This window comes from Heterodontus francisci, chromosome 32 (assembly GCF_036365525.1).
Source record: "Heterodontus francisci isolate sHetFra1 chromosome 32, sHetFra1.hap1, whole genome shotgun sequence".
In the NCBI taxonomy this organism is placed as follows: Eukaryota; Metazoa; Chordata; class Chondrichthyes; order Heterodontiformes; family Heterodontidae; genus Heterodontus; species Heterodontus francisci.
The window spans coordinates 52752784-52777090 of NC_090402.1; the positions used below are offsets into that span (position 1 = coordinate 52752784).

Consider the following 24307-nt stretch of genomic DNA (forward strand, 5'->3'; position numbering starts at 1 on the left):
CACACTTCCCCACGTTATACTTGTCAGGCAAGCCTCCCACCAACCAGATTTTGCCACATGAACAGTAAAACTTAAAATTGCAAGCCCCTGACTGGAAAGACATTTGCATAGTAACAGACAGTGTTGGAAGAATGAAGAACCAGTCCCTACCCCAATACACAGGAGAGACCTGGTCAAACCAGTCAGTCATGTGACCACCTGCTGGCCAACTATGGGAGTTTTAAATTGGAAAAACAGAATTTGAATTCAGAAAGCAGTGTGCTCATGGTTGGAACAGAACCTCCTCTCCAGTCCTGCCTGCCTCCATCTCTTTCCCACCGAACTGAATCTTGTGAAAACACGTGAACCTCAAAGAGAAAAAAGTTTCCTATGTGAACAAGGTATAAGACAACCACTGGGCCCCGACAAACAGCAAGACTACCTACAATCAAGTCAGCTTGAAGCACAGTAAACAAGATACTCTTCTGATATTGCCTCAAACCCCTCTCTACTATATTTTCCTCTCCTCTTTTCTGTCCTATTCACATATATCGCATATGCATGCTGGCGTGGGTGCGTTGTATATCCATAGGCTTGAACCGTATTAGAGTTTAAGTTTTAATAAAATTTCATCTTTCTTCTTTAAACCTCAGAAAACCTGTGTGAATTGGTTTCTTTGCCTTATAATTGGAAAGCTGTGAACAAGGATTCACAAAGGGGGAGCTCAAACACAGTATGTTTAAAATTAAACCCTGTTACAATAAGACCAAGTAAAGATCGCAACAGACCCTTAGACACCTTCGTACCTGGTTTGTCCACTTACTTAACCTGTCCATAACTCTGCAGCCTCTGTGTCCGCCTCACAGCTTACATTCCCACCTAGCTTTGTATCGTCAGTATACTTAGATATATTACTCTCAGTCTCTTTATCTAAGTCATTAATATAGATTGTAAATAGTTGAGGCCCCAGCACTCATCCTAGCTGTATTCCACTAGTTAGAGCCTGCCAACCTGAAAATGTCCTGCTTATCCCTACTCTCTGTTTCCTGTCTGTTAGTCAATCCTCTTCCATGAGCCCCTTATCTTGCGTATTAACCTTTTGTGTGGCACTTTATTGAATGCCTTTTGGAAATCCAAGTATATTGCATCTACTGGCTCCCCTTTATCTACCCTACTAGTTACATCCTCAAAAACTCTACTAGATTTTTCAAACACAATTGCCCTTTTCTAATACCATATTGACTATGTCTAATCATACTATTATTTTCCAAATGCATTAAGAATTCCTTAATATTAACATTCCAGCATTTCCCAATGACTGACGTCAGGCTAACTGGCCTGTAGTTCCCCGTTTTCTCTCTCCCTCCTTTCTTGAATGGAGGCATTACATTTGCTAACTTCCAATCTGCTGGGACCGTTCTAGAATCTAGGGAAGTTTGGAAAATCATAACCAATATATCCATTGAAGCTGCCTCTTTTAGAACTCAAGAATGTAGGCCATCAGGTTCTGAGATTTGCCACTTTTAGTCCTGTAAGTTTCTAGAATGCTTTTTCTCTGCTGATGTTAATTACCTTCAGTTCCTCACTCTTCAGCTCCTTGGTTACCCTCTGTTTCCAGTATGTAATTTGTGCCTTCCACTGTGAAGACAGACACAAAATATTTGGTCAATGTCTCTGTCATTTCCTCATTCCCCATGATAATTTATCCTTCTCTGACTCTAAGGGGCAAATGTTTACTTTAGCTACTCTCCTTTTTATATACTTGTAAAAGCTCTTACAACCTATTTTTATATGCCTGGCTAGTTTACTCTCATTCTATTTGTTCCCTTTTTAACAATGTTTTGGCCACTCCTTGCTGGTTTCTAAAAGTCTCCCAATCCTCAGGCTTTACCAATATTCTTTGCAACATTTATAAGCCTCTTTTAATCTATAATCCATAACTTCCCTAACCAGCAGATGGATCTTTCTTGTTGAGTTTTTGTTTTTTTAATGGAATGTATTTTCGTTAAACATTTTGAATTTTCTTTAAACGTTTCCCGCTGGTCATTTACCTCCATACTTTTTGGTCTATTTACCCATTCAACCTCAGCCAGCTCTCTCTTCATACCTATGTAATTTGCTTTAAGTTTACAATTCTTGTTTGAGACTGGAATACGTCACTCTCAAACTTAACATGGGATTCAATTGTATTATGATCACTTTTTCCCAGCAGATCTTTTACTGAGATTACTAATTAAACCTGCCTCATTGCACAATACGAGATCTAAAACAGCTTTATCCTATGTTGGTTCTAGAACATATTGTTCCAGGAAATTGCTGCAAAAGCATTCTACAAGCTCATCTTAGAGACTACATTTACCCATTTGATTTGTCCAGTTTATATGAAGTTTAACGTCCCCCTTGTTATTGCATTGCCACTGTTACAAGCTCCAATTATTTCTTGCTTAATGCTATATCCAACAGTATAATTACTGTTAGGAGGCCTATAAACTACTGCCACCATAATTATTCCTAATTTGCACCCATATTGATTTTACTTCCTGATCTGAGCCATTCTCACTAATGTCCTTATGTCAACCTTTACTATCAGGGATACTCCTCTTTTTTCATTCTGCCTGTCTTTTCGAAATGTGTATCCTAGAAAATGTATTTCCGAACCTTGGTCACCTTGTCCCCCCTCCACTCTTCCTACTGTTTCCAATCTCATTGTCCCCCAAACCCTGCACTGACCATTTCTAGCATAAAATTCACCATTGTAGATCCATTGTTCAAGCTTGTTCCTGTCCTACTGACTGCAGCTTATTGGCACCATTCTCCCTCCCCGTTTATATCTGTCACTCTGCTGTGCTGTCTGCTCCATGGACAATGGTCAGGTCTCTGACCTGAATCATCGTCTCTCCAGGATCTCCATTCCTCACTGGATGGACTCTGTTTCTCTTTTGCGCAAGTGCAGCAATGGGACAAGGCGTGTAGTCTGAATGACCTATCAGCACTGATATTTAACAACAATTTAAATTTATATAGCATCTTTAAATGTAGTAAAATGCCCTCAAAACGACTGCTGATACAACTGGCAGACTTGGGACCGTCCAGCTAAACTATTGGTCATCACTCACTTGGATATGAATCATTACTGCCTGCGATTATATCACAATGTTAAATGGCAACAGCTGGTGATGCTAGCAGAGTTTTAAATCCGTGTTGCGTCAAATTTACACAAAGAGAAGGTAGACCGGCTGGCAGACTATTTAAAATTAAAGTCTCGAGCATCCTCGATAAAAAATAGTCTTTAGGATTTCCACAGATTGAGAGAAGTTATGAATTTTGGGAATATTGTAACTGCAATACGATCAATTAGATCTTACTATACTTTGCTGGAGGTTTCTTCAGAATCAATACAGAATTACAATTTATAATCCATGTGCTCAAGGACTGAAGCCTGTAAAACATAGATTCCAATGGATACAGATTTATGAAAATTAAAATATGTTGGGGGACAGAACTATTTTACTGCTCCAGGATGTCAGGCTTTGCTGGGGTGAAAAATTCCACAAGGTACAATGCCACCCTCTTGTGGCAGACTAGAATTACTCACCCTTCATCATCACCACTCCCTGCAATCCCTCCCCCTCACTGCCTCTGCATTTGGATTTTGTGTTTGTTAACTGCATGGAGTTTGAGCTAATTTACTTAATTTTTCCTCAGATGAGGCTAGCAAAAATCACATCACCTGACTTCCCACCAGCTGGCCAGTCGTGGCTCAGTGGGTAGCACTCTCGCCTGATTCAGAAGGTCGAATTTCAAACCCTACTCCAGAGACTTGAGCACATTATCCAGGCTGACACCTCAGTGCAATACTGAGGGAGTGCTGCATTGTCGGAGTTGCCGCCTTTCGGATGAGACGGTAAACCGAGGCTCCAGCTGCCCTCTCAGGTGGGCACACGAGATCCTATGGTACTATTCTTAGAAGACTAGTGGAGTTCTCCATGGCGTCCTGGCCAACATTTATCCCTCAACCAACGCCACTCATTGTCATGTGCGATCTTGCTGTGCACAAATTCACTTCTGGATTTCCTTACTTTACAACAGTGACTAAACTTAATAAGTACTTTATTGGATTTGGGATGCAAGTTATTTCTTTGTTAGTTTAGCAATGGGTTTCTGGTTCTGTGTATGACTGTTAGTTCAAGAAAGCACAGTTTACACAGCAGTGGGGTAGGCTATCAGTAAGGTGGAACGATCTCCTCTAATGGAGGGTATATATGAGCTGTCAAAGCCCATCAGGTGAAGACTGCAGGCACTCAGAGCATCACGATTCAAATCTATAGACAAGTCCAACAGCTCAACTGATATGAAATTCAACTTGCATGAGCAGGTAGGTGGACATAAGTAACTAAAATAATGAACTCGAGCGATCCACCCTTATATGCAGGCTGGTCTCTCAGCAAGAGGGAAATCATCATCCAATAATCATTCACAAAGCTGTAATTGCCATAGTGCAGGGTTACATACAACACATTCAGTATTGGATTCCGTTATTTGCACAGCAAATGCACTGGGCTTGAATCAAACAGCAAGCAGAAAACACTACCTGAGCTAGTCTTGGTTGGGGGTGGGGGTGGGGGCTGTGGTGGAACATATTTCCTTTGCTGTCTGAAACCAGCTGCTAGGATTCCAACAATGGGAACAAAAGGCTGGGCAAAAGAAGGCAACAACTAGTGCAACCACAGCTTAACTCCCATCTATCTGCAAATTCAGGACATGTGCCTCCACATGGGTCAAAAGCAGTCAAAACTTAGCACAAACCTCTGATGTAAACTTACATCAGATGTCCCCAGTTCAGGCCCCTCAAGCCACAACTGCGGATCTGGGCAGATGTGCTTTTGTAGGTCATTACAGGCTGTGACAAAGGGCTTTGACTGTAACATAGAAAATAGTAGGCCATTCGGCCCTTCGAGCCTGCACCGCCATTCAATACGATCATGGCTGATCATCCAAACCCAGTACCCTGTTCCCGCTATCTCCCCGTATCCCTTGATCCCTTTAGCCCTAAGAACTATATCTAACTCTTTCTTGAATATATTTAATGATTTGGCCTCAACTGCTTTCTGTGGCAGTGAATTCCACAGATTCACCACTCTCTGGGTAAAGAAATCCCTCCTCATCTCAGTCCTAAATGGCTTACCCCTTATCCTTAGACTGTGACCCCTGGTCCTGGATTCCCCCACCATCGGGAACATCCTTCCTGCATCTAGTCTGTCCAGTCCTGTTAGAATTTTGCAGGTTTCTATGAGATCCCCTCTCATTCTTCTAAACTCCAGCAAATACAAGCCTAATCTACCCAATCTCTCTTCATACACCAGTCCTGCCATCCCAGGAATCAGTCTGGTGAACTTTCGCTGCACTCCTGCCATTTCAAGAACATCCTTCCTCAGATAAGACGACTAAAACTGTACACAATACTCCAGATATGGTCTCACCAAGGCCTTGTACAATTGTAGCAAGACATCCTTGCTCCTGTACTCAAATCCTCTCGCTATGAAAGCCAACAATGACGGGTAGGTCGTGCCTCACAAACCTTATTGAGTTTTTCGAGAAGGTGACCAAACAGGTGGATGAGGGTAAAGCAGTGGATGTGGTGTATATGGATTTCAGTAAGGCGTTTGATAAGGTTCCCCACGGTAGGCTATTGCAGAAAATACGGAAGTATGGGGTTGAAGGTGATTTAGAGCTTTGGATCAGAAATTGGCTAGCTGAAAGAAGACAGAGGGGGGTGGTTGATGGCAAATGTTCATCCTGGAGTTTAGTTACTAGTGGTGTACCGCAAGGATCTGTTTTGGGGCCACTGCTGTTTGTCATTTTTATAAATGACCTGGAAGAGGGTGTAGAAGGGTGGGTTAGTAAATTTGCGGATGACACTAAGGTCGGTGGAGTTGTGGATAGTGCCGAAGGATGTTGTAGGGTACAGAGGGACATAGATAGGCTGCAGAGCTGGGCTGAGAGATGGCAAATGGAATTTAATGCGGAAAAGTGCGAGGTGATTCACTTTGGAAGGAGTAACAGGAATGCAGAGTACTGGGCTAATGGGAAGATTCTTGGTAGTGTAGATGAACAGAGAGATCTTGGTGTCCAGGTACATAAATCCCTGAAGGTTGCTACCCAGGTTAATAGGGCTGTTAAGAAGGCATATGGTGTGTTAGCTTTTATTAGTAGGGGGATCGAGTTTCGGAGCCATGAGGTCATGCTGCAGCTGTACAAAACTCTGGTGAGACCGCACCTGGAGTATTGCGTGCAGTTCTGGTCACCGCATTATAGGAAGGATGTGGAAGCTTTGGAAAGGGTGCAGAGGAGATTTACTAGGATGTTGCCTGGTATGGAGGGAAGGTCTTACGAGGAAAGGCTGAGGGACTTGAGGTTGTTTTCGTTGGAGAGAAGGAGGAGGAGAGGTGACTTAATAGAGACATATAAGATAATCAGAGGGTTAGATAGGGTGGATAGTGAGAGTCTTTTTCCTCGGATGGTGATGGCAAACACGAGGGGACATAGCTTTAAGTTGAGGGGTGATAGATATAGGACAGATGTCAGAGGTAGTTTCTTTACTCAGAGAGTAGTAGGGGCGTGGAACGCCCTGCCTGCAGCAGTAGTAGACTCGCCAACTTTAAGGGCATTTAAGTGGTCATTGGATAGACATATGGATGAAAATGGAATAGTGTAGGTCAGATGGTTTCACAGGTCGGCGCAACATCGAGGGCCGAAGGGCCTGCACTGCGCTGTAATGTTCTAATTCTAATACCATTTGCCTTCTAAACTGCCTGCTGCACCTGCATGCTTACTTTCAGCGACTGGTGCACAAGGACACCCAGTTCTTGCTGTACCTCCCCCTTTCCCAATTTAGCGCCGTTCAGATAATAATCTGCCTTTCTGTTTTTACCACCAATGTGGATAACCTCACATTTATCCACATTATACTGCATCTGCCATGCATTTGCCCACTCACTCAACCTGTCCAAATCACACTGGAGCTTCTCTGCATCCTCCTCACAGCTCAGACTCCCACCCAGCTTTGTGTCGTCTGCAAACTTGGATATATTACATTTAATTCCCTCATCCATATCATTAATATATATTGTGAATAGCTGGGGTCCTAGCACTGATCCCTGCAGTACCCCACTAGTCACTACCTGCCACTCGGAAAATGACCCATTTATTCCTACTCTTTGTTTCTTGTCTGTCAACCAGTTCTCTATCCATGCCAGTACCTAACCCCCAACCCCACATGCTTTAATTTTGCACGCTAATCTCTTATGTGGGACCTTATCGATGTCTTATGAATCAATCAGCCCCAAAAAGAGATCAGTGTATCAGGTTGAGCTTCCTATTTGAAGTTGTAGAATGTCCTAAGGAGGAAACAGACTTACCTATCCTGCTTTTTTATTAGTGTGGTGATGTCCTCAGTACCTTGCTCTATGGCAGCGAGGCCTGGACAACGTATGTCAGCCAAGAGCGACGTCTCAATTCATTCCATCCTCGCTGCCTCCGGAGAATACTTGGCATCAGGTGGCAGGACCGTATCTCCAACACAGAAGTCCTCGAGGCAGCCAACATCCCCAGCTTATACACACTACTGAGTCAGCGGCGCTTGAGATGGCTTGGCCATGTGAGCCGCATGGAAGATGGCAGGATCCCCAAAGACACATTGTACAGCGAGCTCGCCACTGGTATCAGACCCACCAGCCGTCCATGTCTCCGCTTTAAAGACGTCTGCAAACGCGACATGACATCCTGTGACATTGATCACAAGTCGTGGGAGTCAGTTGCCAGCGTTCGCCAGAGCTGGCGGGCAGCCATAAAGACGGGGCTAAAGTGTGGCGAGTCGAAGAGACTTAGTAGTTGGCAGGAAAAAAGACAGAGGCGCAAGGGGAGAGCCAACTGTGTAACAGCCCCGACAAACAAATTTCTCTGCAGCACCTGTGGAAGAGTCTGTCACTCTAGAATTGGCCTTTATAGCCACTCCAGGCGCTGCTTCACAAACTACTGACCACCTCCAGGCGCTTATCCATTGTCTCTCGAGATAAGGAAGCCAAAGGAGAAGAGGTGATGGAGGCAGTCCTACGTGCAATGGCAAGGCTGCTGGATCTCAGGACAGAGACACTTGACTGGACAGTGAGGATTAGCATGGATTGAGCAGTTACAGCATTCCTCAGCTACACATTCCCAATTGGTAGCAGGAAGATACACAATTCAATAGGTGGAAAGTTGTTTGCTCAAGGGGAAGTTCACACTTCAATATGCTATTTGGAAATAAACGCATACATAAACCAACCCCAAACCATAAATTTCATTACTGCAATACACAGTGAAGACTTACTGTTTTCTCTCCTGCAATTAATACCTTGTACAATCATTGTAGCCGTGTCAGCTTAAAACATCACATCCCTGTTCGGTTCAGAACTACAAGTGTTCAGAACATGGAGAGGAAACAGGAAAGATTCACTATGATCCAAGGGTTGAGCGACTTTACAATGGTCTGTTCTCTTCCCTACCTGGATCCTCCTGCTCTTAACTTTTCTACCCCAGGATTTGGCTAGCCGTACTCCTCTACCCCAATCCCCCTATTTTACTGCTAACCCCCCAATAAATCCTCAGCCCTCTGCTCCCCTCATTCCCCATCCCTTCCAATCCCCAGCCCTCTGCTCTCCCATCACTGTCACCCCATCTCCACCCCTCTGCTCTCCCATCACTGTCACCCCATCTCCACCCCTCAATCTCTGTCTGTCCCAATCTCCATCCCTTTGCTCCCCACAACCCAGCCTTCCACCCCCCGCCCCTTCAATCCCAGCTCTATGTTCCCCAATCACCAACTCCACTCCTCCACACCCGACCAAATCCCCAGCACTCCACAACCTCGGCACAAAGCCCAATTGAGATGAGACCTTACCTGGGTACAGACTATCCAGCAGGAGCAGGAACATTGGCTGATTTCCCTACTCCCACCAACAGTGCAGGGTATAGAGCCTCTCCTACTCTCCTGCCTGAGGTGCATTGATCAGCACTCACTAGGGATTGCACCCCAGACCTCCCAGGTTAGTAATCTCAACAACAAACCACGCAGTGCACATCGTTGCTAGCACTCTAGGGGAAACAGAATTTATTTTAAGATGGAATAACTGGAGCTTTTCTTTTAGGCAGTAACTGCTCAGTAAGTCAGTCCAGTTTTATCAATTTGAATTAAAACGTAATGTTTGTTCCACTTTAAAACTGGCAGTTAATATACAGCTGGAGAATGGTGGAGAACAGATCTTTATTGCTGAAAGTTAGAAACAGGCAGTGATTGGGATACGACAGCACGTGATAACCATTTGCAAACATCTATCAGATCATACATTTCCAAACAAAACACCTCACCTCATTTATATTTCCTGTCATAAGACAAGCAGCAATCTCTAGTGCGGTCCTGAATGACAAAATTCAACAGGACCACGTGACATACAGCATGGGAAGCCTCTGAGAAACTGCAGAGCAATGAGTCTGTTAGACTATTACAAGGGGGCCATACAGATGGCATCACGCAGAGAAATGTTACTTTGGGCTTGTTAACTGTGGCTGGGTTGGGAGGGATTGTACTGTTGCACTGCAATGTGACCCCTTTAATGCTGGGACTTGGGTCCAAAATCCTGCTGATGGCTGTTCAGCATCCCTATCAGGAATGTTCAATACAGCACAGGTGTTCTTCCAATAATAGGACAAAAGCTCATTATCCCAGCAATACTGATACAACATTTTAAAGAAAATCTGATCCGAGTGCATGAAGCAGTCACTGAGCTTATAAATTATATTTATAAAGTGTTTGATCAAGCCTCTCAGTGATACAATTGTTGTCCGAAAACAAACAGGTCAGCCATTTTGCACACAGCAGGATCCCACAAACAAATGAAATGAATGACTGGGGGCTCTGCTTTAGGTGTGGATTGAGGAAGTAATGCTGACCAGGAGTATGTGAATTTTATACTTTTCAAATAGCGACCGAGGATCTTCAACATTCACCTGAACAGGCAGACGGAACTTTGGTTAAACATTTGATCTGCAAGAACACCACCTGTGAGAATGCAGCACTCTGCTCTAATACTGAGTGTGGGCCAGCCTCAAGCCCTTGAATTCACAACCTGCTAACTCAGCCAAGAGTGCCACCAATTGAGCCAAGTTAACATTTACTCATCACCTCTGCCACTCTGGATTAGGATATAGTCTACGTAACACAGGCAGGGCAGCCAATCTCAGCACAGCAAGGGACCAACAGACTACCTTATAAGCACATTCTGGGTGTACTGTCCTGTGAACCCTAGAATCAAGGTTGTGTAGGTCAGTGTCAGTGAACGGGGCACACAGTCGGCATTAAGCAAGCCAGAATTGATATAGCCATGACCAGGTACAGAGCATAACTCTTTCTATTCTACCCAGCTGTCTAAAAACAACACTTCATTGCACTACTATTTTTCCACTTTACAAAGTAGGACGCTTGGTGTTTTAGTTCCACACATACGAGAAACAGCGAATCTTACAGCTTGATCCAAACCCTGATCACAGATGTGAAAGGACTACACACTAACAGCTCCCCAGGCCCCCTCTGTTTGTATAGTTGTCAACTATTCTTTTCTCCTCAATTTTTAGACAATTTCCCCCCCGCTCCTTTAGTTGTCACCCATCCTTCCCATTGACTACGTCCCCACTTTGCCAATGCTGACTTTGATCCAACATGAAGTGTAAGAGGTTACACCCTCCCACATTGCTCCTTCCTAAAGGTTAGCTCAACCTCTGCCATGCAACTTCTCTTAAAATTAGGAATTTGATCAACGGGCAATGCTGCACATGAGCCTGTGTCTTGGTGCTCTATAGAGCACTGGGTTGGCGCCCAATTGTATGACTGTCCCCTTCCTGCTGACTGAGAGGGAGGTGTCTCAATTAATCTCCAAACATCACAGGACACAAAGGCCCACCTATGAGGCCTCTTAAAGGGTGCTAGCAAGACAAATTTCAGACTAATATGCCAACGTGATCTCTCTGGACAGCTAAACAAGGGAATCCCATCCCAGGGTATGAATAACAACAGAAAAACACTTCTCAGGATAGCCACCTCACACATTAAATGAACATAGAACACACAAAATACTTCAACAAATGGGTTTAAAACCCTCATTTCACCACAGAGTACAGCCAAACATATTGGAAATTGATTGTGATGTGCACTCAGTAATAAACTGATAACTGTGGGGCAAAGTGCAGACAGCTGGAACAGTGGCGGACTCCTGACATTAACAGTAGTGAGCTCCAACTACAAGGACTGAAATGCTACTTCTGTTGACTCGAGATTTAAATGGAAACAAATTACTAGTCATCCCCCGTGACATCACACATAGGGAGTCATAGTAGTATTTACATGAAGCTGGGTTAGGTCAATGGGGGATGACTGGACCAGGACATGCTAAAATTGTACATTCTGCCCTTACTTTTATACTTCCATTCTAAATTCTTCCTTCCACATTTGCAATGGAAACTGCCAATGTAAACTTTTTTCAGCGTAATTACCCTCTCGCAGTGTGGCATCACAGCAAATCCACCGGTAGGAGGATATGACTGCTGTGGGAACTTTACATAGACAGTTTCCATTACAAACCTATAATGGAAGTAATGCATTCAGACGTAAACCTAATATATTCTAGGCAGTTAGTTGGATAGTTACGACAGAGATCAACTGAAAACATATGAATGCCACACATCCTGTGATGGCTGCAAACTGGGAATTTTGACTTCAACTGCAGTCCCGGGATATTCTAAACAAGCGGGTACTAGAACCAGCCAAGAACAGATTTCTCTAATGCAGATCTACACAAATTGACTTTTACAGTCTGTTTCACAGGCCTAGTACAGTCACACACTGCAGATCACTTAAAGACTTCATGGTACTCCCGAGAATCTAGCACGAGCATTTCCAATGTTACATTTTTAAATTAATATAACCTCAATGTTAATTATCTTTGAAAAAAATTAAAAACCAAGTCTGAAACTGGATCTGCTTACAGTTGTTTGTTTTTAAAATGTTTCATTACACCCTCCTGGAGTCTAGCCAGGTGGTTTGATTTTACAACGAAGGGATATGGAGCTGTTGGATGTTGTTTGGGGAAGTAGAAACACAGAAAGCGGAGAAGTGAAGCTAATTTCTAAACATAATTATAAAGGTGACCTGGATGACTTCATCCCTGCAGTACACCTGGTCCAAGATGATTACCGGCCATGAACTGCTGTTCTTTCCATATCTCAATAGTCAAACTCACAAATTTTCCTGAGAACTGTACAACTCAAAACTCCACAATATTGTCACATTTTGAGCAATTTGAATCACTACTGCTCAAACACAACTTCCCGAGTGAGAGTCAACCTGTGAGAACAGTCGTTTGTCCAACACACTAACATGTCTAGCTGGGAAACAGTCACAGTCCTGAGGAATCACTGCACCCGTCAGGATCCTGCAACTGCCCCAGGTTGTCCCCACTACAGGAGCTGAACATTAGCAGCAAACTCAGAACCGCCTGCCTTGGACTTTCATTTGCACACGGAGCACTTCACGTTTCCTCCCATGGAGGCTAGCCACGAAGTTCAGAGGTTGGTTGCGTTGCACTTCACAGCTGCTGCATTAAAACTCAGCACTTAAGGTTGGCGCCAAGACAAAAATGCTCTATTAAACTGAATTTACCCCTCCCTCCCCCCAACCCCTGATATTCAAGGGAATATCTGGCAGTCCAACAGCTTGAACAGGAAGCTTGGAGTGAGAGATTTCAGGGCTCAGTTGACTCGGCAAGCTCGAATCATCAACAACTGGAGGAGAATGAACACCGGTGACATGATGAGGCCGTACCACAGCTGGGAGCTACGTCCCTCCAGCTTCTGGCACAACAGCATCTCAAAGACAAACTTGAGGCTCAGGACAGTCAGGATCCAGAAAAGCCGCATGACGGCCAGGCGCTTCTCCCCGTCCTGGAACAGGCGGATGGACACGATCATGGTGAAGTAGGTGCTGAGCCCGTCGGCAGTGAAAAGCGGGATGAAGACGTGCCACCAGTCCAGCCACCCTGCGAAATTGTCCACCTTCACAGCGAGCAGCACGGAGAACACCAGGATGGCAACTAGGTGCAGCAGCATTTCAAAAGTGGCAAAGCCCAGCCACTGTACCAGCTCACGCAATGAGAACAGCATCTTGATGCCAGTACTGCACGAGTCCCAGAAAGGGCTCCTGCGTCAGTCAACAGGAACTAACAACTTACATCAGTAGCGTAGTGGCTCCTGGTTCGCCAAGCTGATTTCCAGTCCAGAAACACTACACACAACTTCTGAAAAATAAATAGAAGTAGCAAACTGTTATCCTTTTACTTCCAACATTCATTTCAATAATTGCATGAGATTGTGACTGATTTATTAGTAAAGTCTCAATTATATAGCACCTTGCCCAACCACAGAATGCTCCAAAGCATGTAGGAAATGCAGCAGCCAATTTGCACAAAGAAAGCTCCCACGAGCAGCAATAAGATAATGGCCAGATCATCTGTTTTAGTGATGTTAGTTGGGGAATGAATATTGGTCAGGACACCAGGGAGAATTACCTTGTTCTTCAGATTATTCCCACAGAACCTATAATGTTCCCTTGAGGAGAGACTGAGCCTTGGTTAAACATCTTATCGGAAGGACGACACCTCCACAGTGCAGAACTCTCTCAGTACTGCACTGGAGTGTCAGCCTAGATTTTGTGCTCAAGCCTCTGGAGTAGAACTTGAACTCACAACCTGCTGACAAGAGGCAAGAGTGTAACCAACTGAGCCAATGTTGACGCGAACATAATACAATTAGAATCAAAATAATAAGAGCAAGGGTTGAATAGCCCCACACTGGGGAGTTCAAGACACTGAGAAAACATTCTCAGATCATTCCCTCAGACTCAACGGGAAGACAACAGCTTATCAACTGTGCCTCAGACAAACAAAGCAAATGGCAATGAGGGAAATTAAAAGAACATGTACTAATAGAGGTCTGACATCAGAGATAAATACACAAAAGCATTATCACACGGAAGAGGCCATGGTATGAGGTGATCAAAAGCTTTGTTAAAGATTGGATTTTAAGGAGAGTTTTCAAGAAGGAGAGGAAGAGACAGGACAGAGGGGATTCCAAAGTGCAGGTCCCATACAGTGAGACTATATGCCTGCCGCACAGTACAGAGAGTGTACATTCCTCCCCTGTAACACTGTTCCAGTGCAGTGAGACTTTCTGTCCCTCCCTGTAACACTGTCCCCGTGTACTGAGACTCTGTGTCCCTCCGTGTAACACTGTCCCGGTGTAGTGAGACTCTCTGACCCTCCCTGTAACAGCCCCGCTGCAGTCAGACTCTCTGTCCCTCCCTGTATCGCAGTCCCGGTGTAGTGAGACTCCCTGTCCCTCCGTGGAACACTGTTCCAGTATAGTGAGACTTTCTGTCACTTCATCTAACACTGTCCGGGGTGTAGTGAGACTCTCCGTCCCTCCCTGTAACACTGTCCCGGTGTTCTGAGACTCTCTGTCCTCCCTGAAACACTATCCCGGTGTTCTGAGACTCTCTGTCCCTCCCTGAAACACTGTCCCGGTCTGGTGAGACTCTCTGTCCCACCAGGTAACAGTGTCCCGGTGTAGACAGACTCTCAGTCCCTCCCTGTATCGTAGTCGCGGTGGAGTGAGTCTCCCTGTCCCTCCAAGCACCACTGTTCCACTGCAGTGAGACTCTCTGTCTCTCCCTGTAACACTGTCCCGGTGTAGCGAGACTCTCTGTCTCTCCCTGTAACACTGTCCCAGTGTAGTGAGACTCTCTGTCCCTCGATGTAACACTGTCCCGCTGTAGTGAGAATCTCTGTCCCTGCCTGTAACATTGTCCCGGTGTAGTGAGACTCTCTGTCCCTCCATGTAACACTGTGCCAGTGTAGTGAGACTCTCCGTCCCTCCATGTAACACTGTACCGCTGCAGTGAGACTCTCCGTCCCTCCATCTAAAACTGACCCAGTGCAGTGAGACTCTCTGTCCCTCCCTGTATCACAGTCGCAGTGTAGTGAGACTCTCGGTCCATCTATGTAAAACTGTTCCAGTGGAAAGAGACTCTCGGCCCCTCCATGTAACACTGTCGCAGTGTAGTGAGACTCTCGATCCCTCCCTGTCATACTGTCCCAGTGTCGTGAGACTTTCTGTCCCTCCCTGTAACACTGTCCCAGTGCAGTGAGACTTTCTGTCCCTCCCTGTAACACTGTCCCAGTGTAGTGAGACTCTCTGTCCCTCCATGTAACAGCCCCAGTGCAATGAGACTCTCTGTCCCTCCCTGTAACACTGTCCCAGTGCAGTGAGACTTTCTGTCCCTCCATATAACACTGTCCGAGTGTAGTGAGACTCTCTGTCCCTCCATGTAACACTGTCCCGGTGTAGTGAGACTCTCGGTCCCTCCCTGTAACACTGTCCCGGTGCAGTGAGACTCTCTGTCCCTCCATCTAACACTGTCCCAGTGTAGCGAGACTCTCTGTCCCTCCATGTATCACAGTCCCAGTGTAGTGAGACTCTCTGTACCTCCATGTAACACTGTCCCAGTGTAGTGAGACTCTATGTCCCTCCATCTAAAACTGTCCCAGTGTAGTGAGACTCTCTGTCCCTCCATCTAAAACTGTCCCAGTGTAGTGAGACTCTCTGTCCCTCCATGTTACACTGTCGCAGTGTAGTGAGACCCTCTGTCCCTCCCTGTAACACTGTCCCAGTGTAGTGAGACTCTCTGTCCCTCCCTGTAACACAGTCCCAGTGTAGTGAGACTCTCTGTCCCTCCATCTATCACTGTCCCAGTGTAGTGAGACTCTCTGTCCCTCCATGTAACACTGTCCCGGTGTCGTGAGACTGTCTGTCCCGGAATGTAACACATTCCCAGTGTCGTGAGACTTTCTGTCACTCCATATAACACTGTCCGAGTGTAGTGAGACTCTCTGTCCCTCCATGTAACACGGTCCCAGTGTTCTGAGACTCTCTGTCCTCCCAGAAACACTATCCCGGTGTTCTGAGACTCTCTGTCCCTCCCTGAAACACTGTCCCGGTCTGGTGAGACTCTCTGTCCCACCAAGTAACAGTGTCCCGGTGTAGACAGACTCTCAGTCCCTCCCTGTATCGCAGTCGCGGTGGAGTGAGACTCCCTGTCCCTCCAAGCACCACTGTTCCAGTGCAGTGAGACTTTCAGTCCCTTCATCTAACACTGTCCCAGTGTAGCGAGACTCTCTGTCTCTCCCTGTAACACTGTCCCAGTGTATTGAGACTCTCTGTCCCTCGATGTAACACTGTCCCGCTGCAGTGAGAATCTCTGTCCCTGCCTGTAACATTGTCCCGGTGTAGTGAGACTCTCTGTCCCTCGATGTAACACTGTGCCGGTGTAGTGAGACTCTCTGTCCCTCGATGTAACACTGTGCCGGTGAAGTGAAACTCTCCGTCCCTCCATGTAACACTGTGCCGGTGTAGTGAGACTCTCCGTCCCTCCATGTAACACTGTACCGGTGTAGTGAGACTTTCTGTCCCTCCATATAACACTGTGCGAGTGTAGTGAGACTCTCGGTCCATCTATGTAAAACTGTTCCAGTGTAAAGAGACTTTCTGTCCCTCCCTGTAACACTGTCCCAGTGCAGTAAGACTTTCTGTCCCTCCCTGTAACACTGTCCCAGTGTAGTGAGACTTTCTGTCCCTCCATATAACACTGTGCGAGTGTAGTGAGACTCTCTGTCCCTCCATCTATCACTGTCCCAGTGTAGTGAGACTCTCTGTCCCTCCATCTAACACTGTCCCGGTGTCGTGAGACTGTCTGTCCCGGAATGTAACACATTCCCAGTGTAGTGAGACTTTCTGTCCCTCCATAGAACACTGTCCGAGTGTAGTGATACTCTCTGTCCCTCCATCTAACACTGACACAGTGCAGTGACTCTCTGTCCCTCCATGTTACACTATCCTGGTGTAGTGAGACTCTCTGCCCCTCCATGTTACACTGTCCCGGTGCAGTGAGACTCTCTGTCCCTCCCTGTAATACTGTCCCGGTGTAGTGAGACTCTCTGTCCCTCCATCTAACACTGTCCCAGTGCAGTGAGACTCTCCGTCCCTGTGTAGTGAGACTCTCTGTCCCTCCATCTAACACTGTCCCAGTGTAGTGAGACTCTCCGTCCCTGTGTAGTGAGACTCTCCGTCCCTCCATGTATCACAGTCCCAGTGTAGTGAGAATCTCTGCCCCTCCCTGCAACAATGTCCCAGTGTAATGAGACTCTGTCCCTCCATGTAACACTGTCACGGTGTCGTGAGACTCTCTGTCCCTCCATGTAACACTGTCCCAGTGTAGTGAGACTCTCTGTCCCTCTATCCAACACTGTCCCAGTGTACTGAGACTCTCTGTCCCTCCATCTAACACTGTCCCAGTGTACTGAGACTCTCTGTCCCTCCAACTAACACTGTCCCAGTATAGTGAGACTTTCTGTCCTTCGATGTTACACTGTCCTGGTGAAGTGAGACTCTCTGTCCCTCCATCCAACACTGTCCCAGTGTAGTGAAATGTCTGTCCCTCCATGTAACACTGTCCCAGTGGAGTGAGACTCTCTGTCCCTCCAATAAACACTGTCCCAGTGTAGTGAGACTCTCTGTCCTCCCTGTAACACTGTCCCGGTGTAGTGAGACTCTCTGTCCCTCCATACAACACTGTCCCAGTGCAGTGAGACTCTCTGTCCCTCCATGTTACACAGTCCCAGTGCAGTGAAACTCTCTGTCCCTCCATCTAACACTGTCCCAGTGCAGTGAGATTCTCTGTCCCTCCATCTAACACTGTCCCGGTGTAGTGAGACTCTCTGTCCCTCCCTGTAACACTGTCCCAGTGTAGTGAGACTCTCTGTCCCTCCATCTAACACTGTCCCGGTGTAGTGAGACTCTCTGTCGCTCCATGTAACACTGTCCCGGTGTCGTGAGACTCTCTGTCCCTCCATCTAACACTGTCCCAGTGTAGTGAGACTCTCCGTCCCTGTGTAGTGAGACTCTCTGTCCCTCCATGTATCACAGTCCCAGTGTAGTGAGAATCTCTGCCCCTCCCTGCAACAATGTCCCAGTGTAATGAGACTCTGTCCCTCCATGTAACACTGTCACGGTGTCGTGAGACTCTCTGTCCCTCCATGTAACACTGTCCCAGTGTAGTGAGACTCTCTGTCCCTCCATCCAACACTGTCCCAGTGTACTGAGACTCTCTGTCCCTCCATCTAACACTGTCCCAGTGTAGTGAGACTCTCTGTCCTTCGATGTTACACTGTCCTGGTGAAGTGAGACTCTCTGTCCCTCCATCCAACACTGTCCCAGTGTAGTGAAATGTCTGTCCCTCCATGTAACACTGTCCCAGTGCAGTGAGACTCTCTGTCCCTCCAATAAACACTGTCCCAGTGTAGTGAGACTCTCTGTCCTCCCTGTAACACTGTCCCGGTGTAGTGAGACTCTCTGTCCCTCCATACAACACTGTCCCAGTGCAGTGAGACTCTCTGTCCCTCCATGTTACACAGTCCCAGTGCAGTGAAACTCTCTGTCCCTCCATCTAACACAGTCCCGGTGTAGTGAGACTACCTGTCCCTCCATCTAACACTGTCCCAGTGTAGTGAGACTCTCTGTCCCTCCATCTATCACTGTCCCAGTGTAGTGAGACTCTCTGTCCCTCCATCTAACACTGTCCCGGTGTAGTGAGACTCTCTGTCGCTCCATGTAACACTGTCCCGGTGTCGTGAGACTGTCTGTCCCTCCATCTAAAACTGTCCCAGTGTAGTGAGACTCTATGTCCCTCCATCTAAAACTGTCCCAGTGTAGTGAGACTCTCTGTCCCTCCAGGTTACACTGTCGCAGTGTAGTGAGACCCTCTGTCCCTCCCTGTAACACTGTCCCAGTGTAGTGAGACTCTCTGTCCCTCCCTGTAACACAGTCCCAGTGTAGTGAGACTCTCTGTCCCTCCATCTATCACTGTCCCAGTGTAGTGAGACTCTCTGTCCCTCCATGTAACACTGTCCCGGTGTCGTGAGACTGTCTGTCCCGGAATGTAACACATTCCCAGTGTAGTGAGACTCTCTGTCCCTCCATGTAACACGGTCACAGTGTTCTGAGACTCTCTGTCCCTCCCTGAAACACTGTCCCGGTCTGGTGAGACTCTCTGTCCCACCAAGTAACAGTGTCCCGGTGTAGACAGACTCTCAGTCCCTCCCTGTATCGCAGTCGCGGTGGAGTGAGACTCCCTGTCCCTCCAAGCACCACTGTTCCAGTGCAGTGAGACTTTCAGTCCCTTCATCTAACATTGTCCCGGTGTAGTGAGACTCTCTGTCCCTCGATGTAACACTGTGCCGGTGTAGTGAGACTCTCTGTCCCTCGATGTAACACTGTGCCGGAGTAGTGAAACTCTCCGTCCCTCCATGTAACACTGTGCCGGTGTAGTGAGACTCTCCGTCCCTCCATGTAACACTGTACCGGTGTAGTGAGACTCTCTGTCCCTCCATCTATTTCTGACCCAGTGCAGTGAGACTCTCTGTCCCTCCCTGTATCACAGTCGCAGTGTAGTGAGACTCTCGGTCCATCTATGTAAAACTGTTCCAGTGTAAAGAGACTCTCGGCCCCTCCATGTAACACTGTCCCAGTGTAGTGAGACTCTCTATCCCTCCCTGTCACTGTCCCAGTGTAGTGAGACTTTCTGTCCCTCCCTGTAACACTGTCCCAGTGCAGTGAGACTTTCTGTCCCTCCCTGTAACACTGTCCCAGTGCAGTAAGACTTTCTGTCCCTCCCTGTAACACTGTCCCAGTGTAGTGAGACTCTCTGTCCCTCCATGTAACAGCCCCAGTGCAATGAGACTCTCTGTCCCTCCCTGTAACACTGTCCCAGTGCAGTGAGACTTTCTGTCCCTCCATATAACACTGTGCGAGTGTAGTGAGACTCTCTGTCCCTCCATCTATCACTGTCCCAGTGTAGTGAGACTCTCTGTCCCTCCATCTAACACTGTCCCGGTGCAGTGAGACTCTCTGTCCCTCCGGGTAACACTGTCCCGGTGTCGTGAGACTGTCTGTCCCGGAATGTAACACATTCCCAGTGTCGTGAGACTTTCTGTCACTCCATATAACACTGTCCGAGTGTAGTGAGACTCTCTGTCCCTCCATGTAACACTGTCCCGGTGTCGTGAGACTCTGTCCCGTAATGTAACACTGTCCGAGTGTAGTGAGACTCTCTGTCCCTCCATCTAACACTGACCCAGTGCAGTGACTCTCTGTCCCTCCATGTTACACTGTCCCGGTGCAGTGAGACTCTCTGTCCCTCCATGTAACACTGTCCCAGTGTAGTGAGACTCTCTGTCCCTCCCTGTAATACTGTCCCAGTGTAGTGAGACTCTCTGTCCCTCCCTGTAATACTGTCCCGGTGTAGTGAGACTCTCTGTCCCTCCATCGAACACTGTCCCAGTGTAGTGAGACTCTCCGTCCCTGTGTAGTGAGACTCTCCGTCCCTCCATCTAACACTGTCCCAGTGTAGTGAGACTCTCCGTCCCTGTGTAGTGAGACTCTCTGTCCCTCCATGTATCACAGTCCCAGTGTAGTGAGAATCTCTGCCCCTCCCTGCAACAATGTCCCAGTGTAATGAGACTCTCTGTCCCTCCCTGTAACACTGTCACGGTGTCGTGAGACTCTCTGTCCCTCCATGTTACACTGTCCCGGTGCAGTGAGACTCTCTGTCCCTCCCTGTAATACTGTCCAGGTGTAGTGAGACTCTCTGTCCCTCCATCTAACACTGTCCCAGTGTAGTGAGACTCTCCGTCCCTGTGTAGTGAGACTCTCCGTCCCTCCATCTAACACTGTCCCAGTGTAGTGAGACTCTCGGTCCCTCCATACAACACTGTCCCAGTGCAGTGAGACTCTCTGTCCCTCCATGTTACACAGTCCCAGTGCAGTGAAACTCTCTGTCCCTCCATCTAACACTGTCCCAGTGTAGTGAGATTCTCTGTCCCTCCATCTAACACTGTCCCGGTGTAGTGAGACTCTCTGTCCCTCCCTGTAACACTGTCCCAGTGTAGTGAGACTCTCTGTCCCTCCATCTATCACTGTCCCAGTGTAGTGAGACTCTCTGTCCCTCCATCTAACACTGTCCCAGTGTAGTGAGACTCTCCGTCCCTGTGTAGTGAGACTCTCCGTCCCTCCATGTATCACAGTCCCAGTGTAGTGAGAATCTCTGCCCCTCCCTGCAACAATGTCCCAGTGTAATGAGACTCTGTCCCTCCATGTAACACTGTCACGGTGTCGTGAGACTCTCTGTCCCTCCATGTAACACTGTCCCAGTGTAGTGAGACTCTCTGTCCCTCCATCCAACACTGTCCCAGTGTACTGAGACTCTCTGTCCCTCCATCTAACACTGTCCCAGTGTACTGAGACTCTCTGTCCCTCCAACTAACACTGTCCCAGTATAGTGAGACTCTCTGTCCTTCGATGTTACACTGTCCTGGTGAAGTGAGACTCTCTGTCCCTCCATCCAACACTGTCCCAGTGTAGTGAAATGTCTGTCCCTCCATGTAACACTGTCCAAGTGGAGTGAGACTCTCTGTCCCTCCAATAAACACTGTCCCAGTGTAGTGAGACTCTCTGTCCTCCCTGTAACACTGTCCCGGTGTAGTGAGACTCTCTGTCCCTCCATACAACACTGTCCCAGTGCAGTGAGACTCTCTGTCCCTCCATGTTACACAGTCCCAGTGCAGTGAAACTCTCTGTCCCTCCATCTAACACTGTCCCAGTGTAGTGAGATTCTCTGTCCCTCCATCTAACACTGTCCCGGTGTAGTGAGACTCTCTGTCCCTCCCTGTAACACTGTCCCAGTGTAGTGAGACTCTCTGTCCCTCCATCTAACACTGTCCCGGTGTAGTGAGACTCTCTGTCGCTCCATGTAACACTGTCCCGGTGTCGTGAGACTGTCTGTCCCTCCATCTAAAACTGTCCCAGTGTAGTGAGACTCTCCGTCCCTGTGTAGTGAGACTCTCTGTCTCTCCATCTAACACTGTCCCAGTGTAGTGAGACTCTCCGTCCCTGTGTAGTGAGACTCTCTGTCCCTCCATGTATCACAGTCCCAGTGTAGTGAGAATCTCTGCCCCTCCCTGCAACAATGTCCCAGTGTAATGAGACTCTGTCCCTCCATGTAACACTGTCACGGTGTCGTGAGACTCTCTGTCCCTCCATGTAACACTGTCCCAGTGTAGTGAGACTCTCTGTCCCTCCATCCAACACTGTCCCAGTGTACTGAGACTCTCTGTCCCTCCATCTAACACTGTCCCAGTGTAGTGAGACTCTCTGTCCCTCCAACTAACACTGTCCCAGTATAGTGAGAATCTCTGTCCTTCGATGTTACACTGTCCTGGTGAAGTGAGACTCTCTGTCCCTCCATCCAACACTGTCCCAGTGTAGTGAAATGTCTGTCCCTCCATGTAACACTGTCCAAGTGGAGTGAGACTCTCTGTCCCTCCAATAAACACTGTCCCAGTGTAGTGAGACTCTCTGTCCTCCCTGTAACACTGTCCCGGTGTAGTGAGACTCTCTGTCCCTCCATACAACACTGTCCCAGTGCAGTGAGACTCTCTGTCCCTCCATGTTACACAGTCCCAGTGTAGTGAAATGTCTGTCCCTCCATGTAACACTGTCCCAGTGTAGTGAGACTCTCTGTCCCTCCCTGTAACACTGTCCCAGTGTAGTGAGACTCTCTGTCCCTCCATCTATCACTGTCCCAGTGTAGTGAGACTCTCTGTCCCTCCATCTATCACTGTCCCAGTGTAGTGAGACTCTCTGTCCCTCCATGTAACACTGTCCCGGTGTCGTGAGACTGTCTGTCCCGGAATGTAACACATTCCCAGTGTAGTGAGACTCTCTGTCCCTCCATGTAACACGGTCCCAGTGTTCTGAGACTCTCTGTCCCTCCCTGAAACACTGTCCCGGTCTGGTGAGACTCTCTGTCCCACCAAGTAACAGTGTCCCGGTGTAGACAGACTCTCAGTCCCTCCCTGTATCGCAGTCGCGGTGGAGTGAGACTCCCTGTCCCTCCAAGCACCACTGTTCCAGTGCAGTGAGACTTTCAGTCCCTTCATCTAACACTGTCCCAGTGTAGTGAGACTCTCTGTCTCTCCCTGTAACACTGTCACGGTGTAGCGAGACTCTCTGTCTCTCCCTGTAACACTGTCCCAGTGTATTGAGACTCTCTGTCCCTCGATGTAACACTGTCCCGCTGTAGTGAGAATCTCTGTCCCTGCCTGTAACATTGTCCCGGTGTAGTGAGACTCTCTGTCCCTCGATGTAACACTGTGCCGGAGTAGTGAAACTCTCCGTCCCTCCATGTAACACTGTGCCGGTGTAGTGAGACTCTCCGTCCCTCCATGTAACACTGTACCGGTGTAGTGAGACTCTCTGTCCCTCCATCTATTTCTGACCCAGTGCAGTGAGACTCTCTGTCCCTCCCTGTATCACAGTCGCAGTGTAGTGAGACTCTCGGTCCATCTATGTAAAACTGTTCCAGTGTAAAGAGACTCTCGGCCCCTCCATGTAACACTGTCCCAGTGTAGTGAGACTCTCTATCCCTCCCTGTCACTGTCCCAGTGTAGTGAGACTTTCTGTCCCTCCCTGTAACACTGTCCCAGTGCAGTGAGACTTTCTGTCCCTCCCTGTAACACTGTCCCAGTGCAGTAAGACTTTCTGTCCCTCCCTGTAACACTGTCCCAGTGTAGTGAGACTCTCTGTCCCTCCATGTAACAGCCCCAGTGCAATGAGACTCTCTGTCCCTCCCTGTAACACTGTCCCAGTGCAGTGAGACTTTCTGTCCCTCCATATAACACTGTGCGAGTGTAGTGAGACTCTCTGTCCCTCCATCTATCACTGTCCCAGTGTAGTGAGACTCTGTCCCTCCATCTAACACTGTCCCGGTGCAGTGAGACTCTCTGTCCCTCCGGGTAACACTGTCCCGGTGTCGTGAGACTGTCTGTCCCGGAATGTAACACATTCCCAGTGTCGTGAGACTTTCTGTCACTCCATATAACACTGTCCGAGTGTAGTGAGACTCTCTGTCCCTCCATGTAACACTGTCCCGGTGTCGTGAGACTCTGTCCCGTAATGTAACACTGTCCGAGTGTAGTGAGACTCTCTGTCCCTCCATCTAACACTGACCCAGTGCAGTGACTCTCTGTCCCTCCATGTTACACTGTCCTGGTGTATTGAGACTCTCTGCCCCTCC

General features: G+C 47.7%; 1 protein-coding gene across 3 annotated transcripts in view; it reads right to left on the bottom strand.

The window, feature by feature from the left end:
- tmem203 (transmembrane protein 203) overlaps positions 1-24307 on the bottom strand; it is a 97052-nt gene that overhangs the window by 21949 nt on the left and 50796 nt on the right. For 2 of the 3 annotated variants that reach the window (XM_068012811.1, XM_068012810.1), the window contains exons 2-3: positions 13296-13361; positions 1552-1617 (exon numbers count right to left, since the gene is read on the bottom strand). In XM_068012811.1, the coding sequence (XP_067868912.1) occupies positions 1552-1617; positions 13296-13361 (132 nt within the window). Of the gene's footprint in view, positions 1-1551; positions 1618-9064; positions 13362-24307 lie in introns of those variants that run through there. The other variant, XM_068012809.1, reaches the window with a different exon arrangement.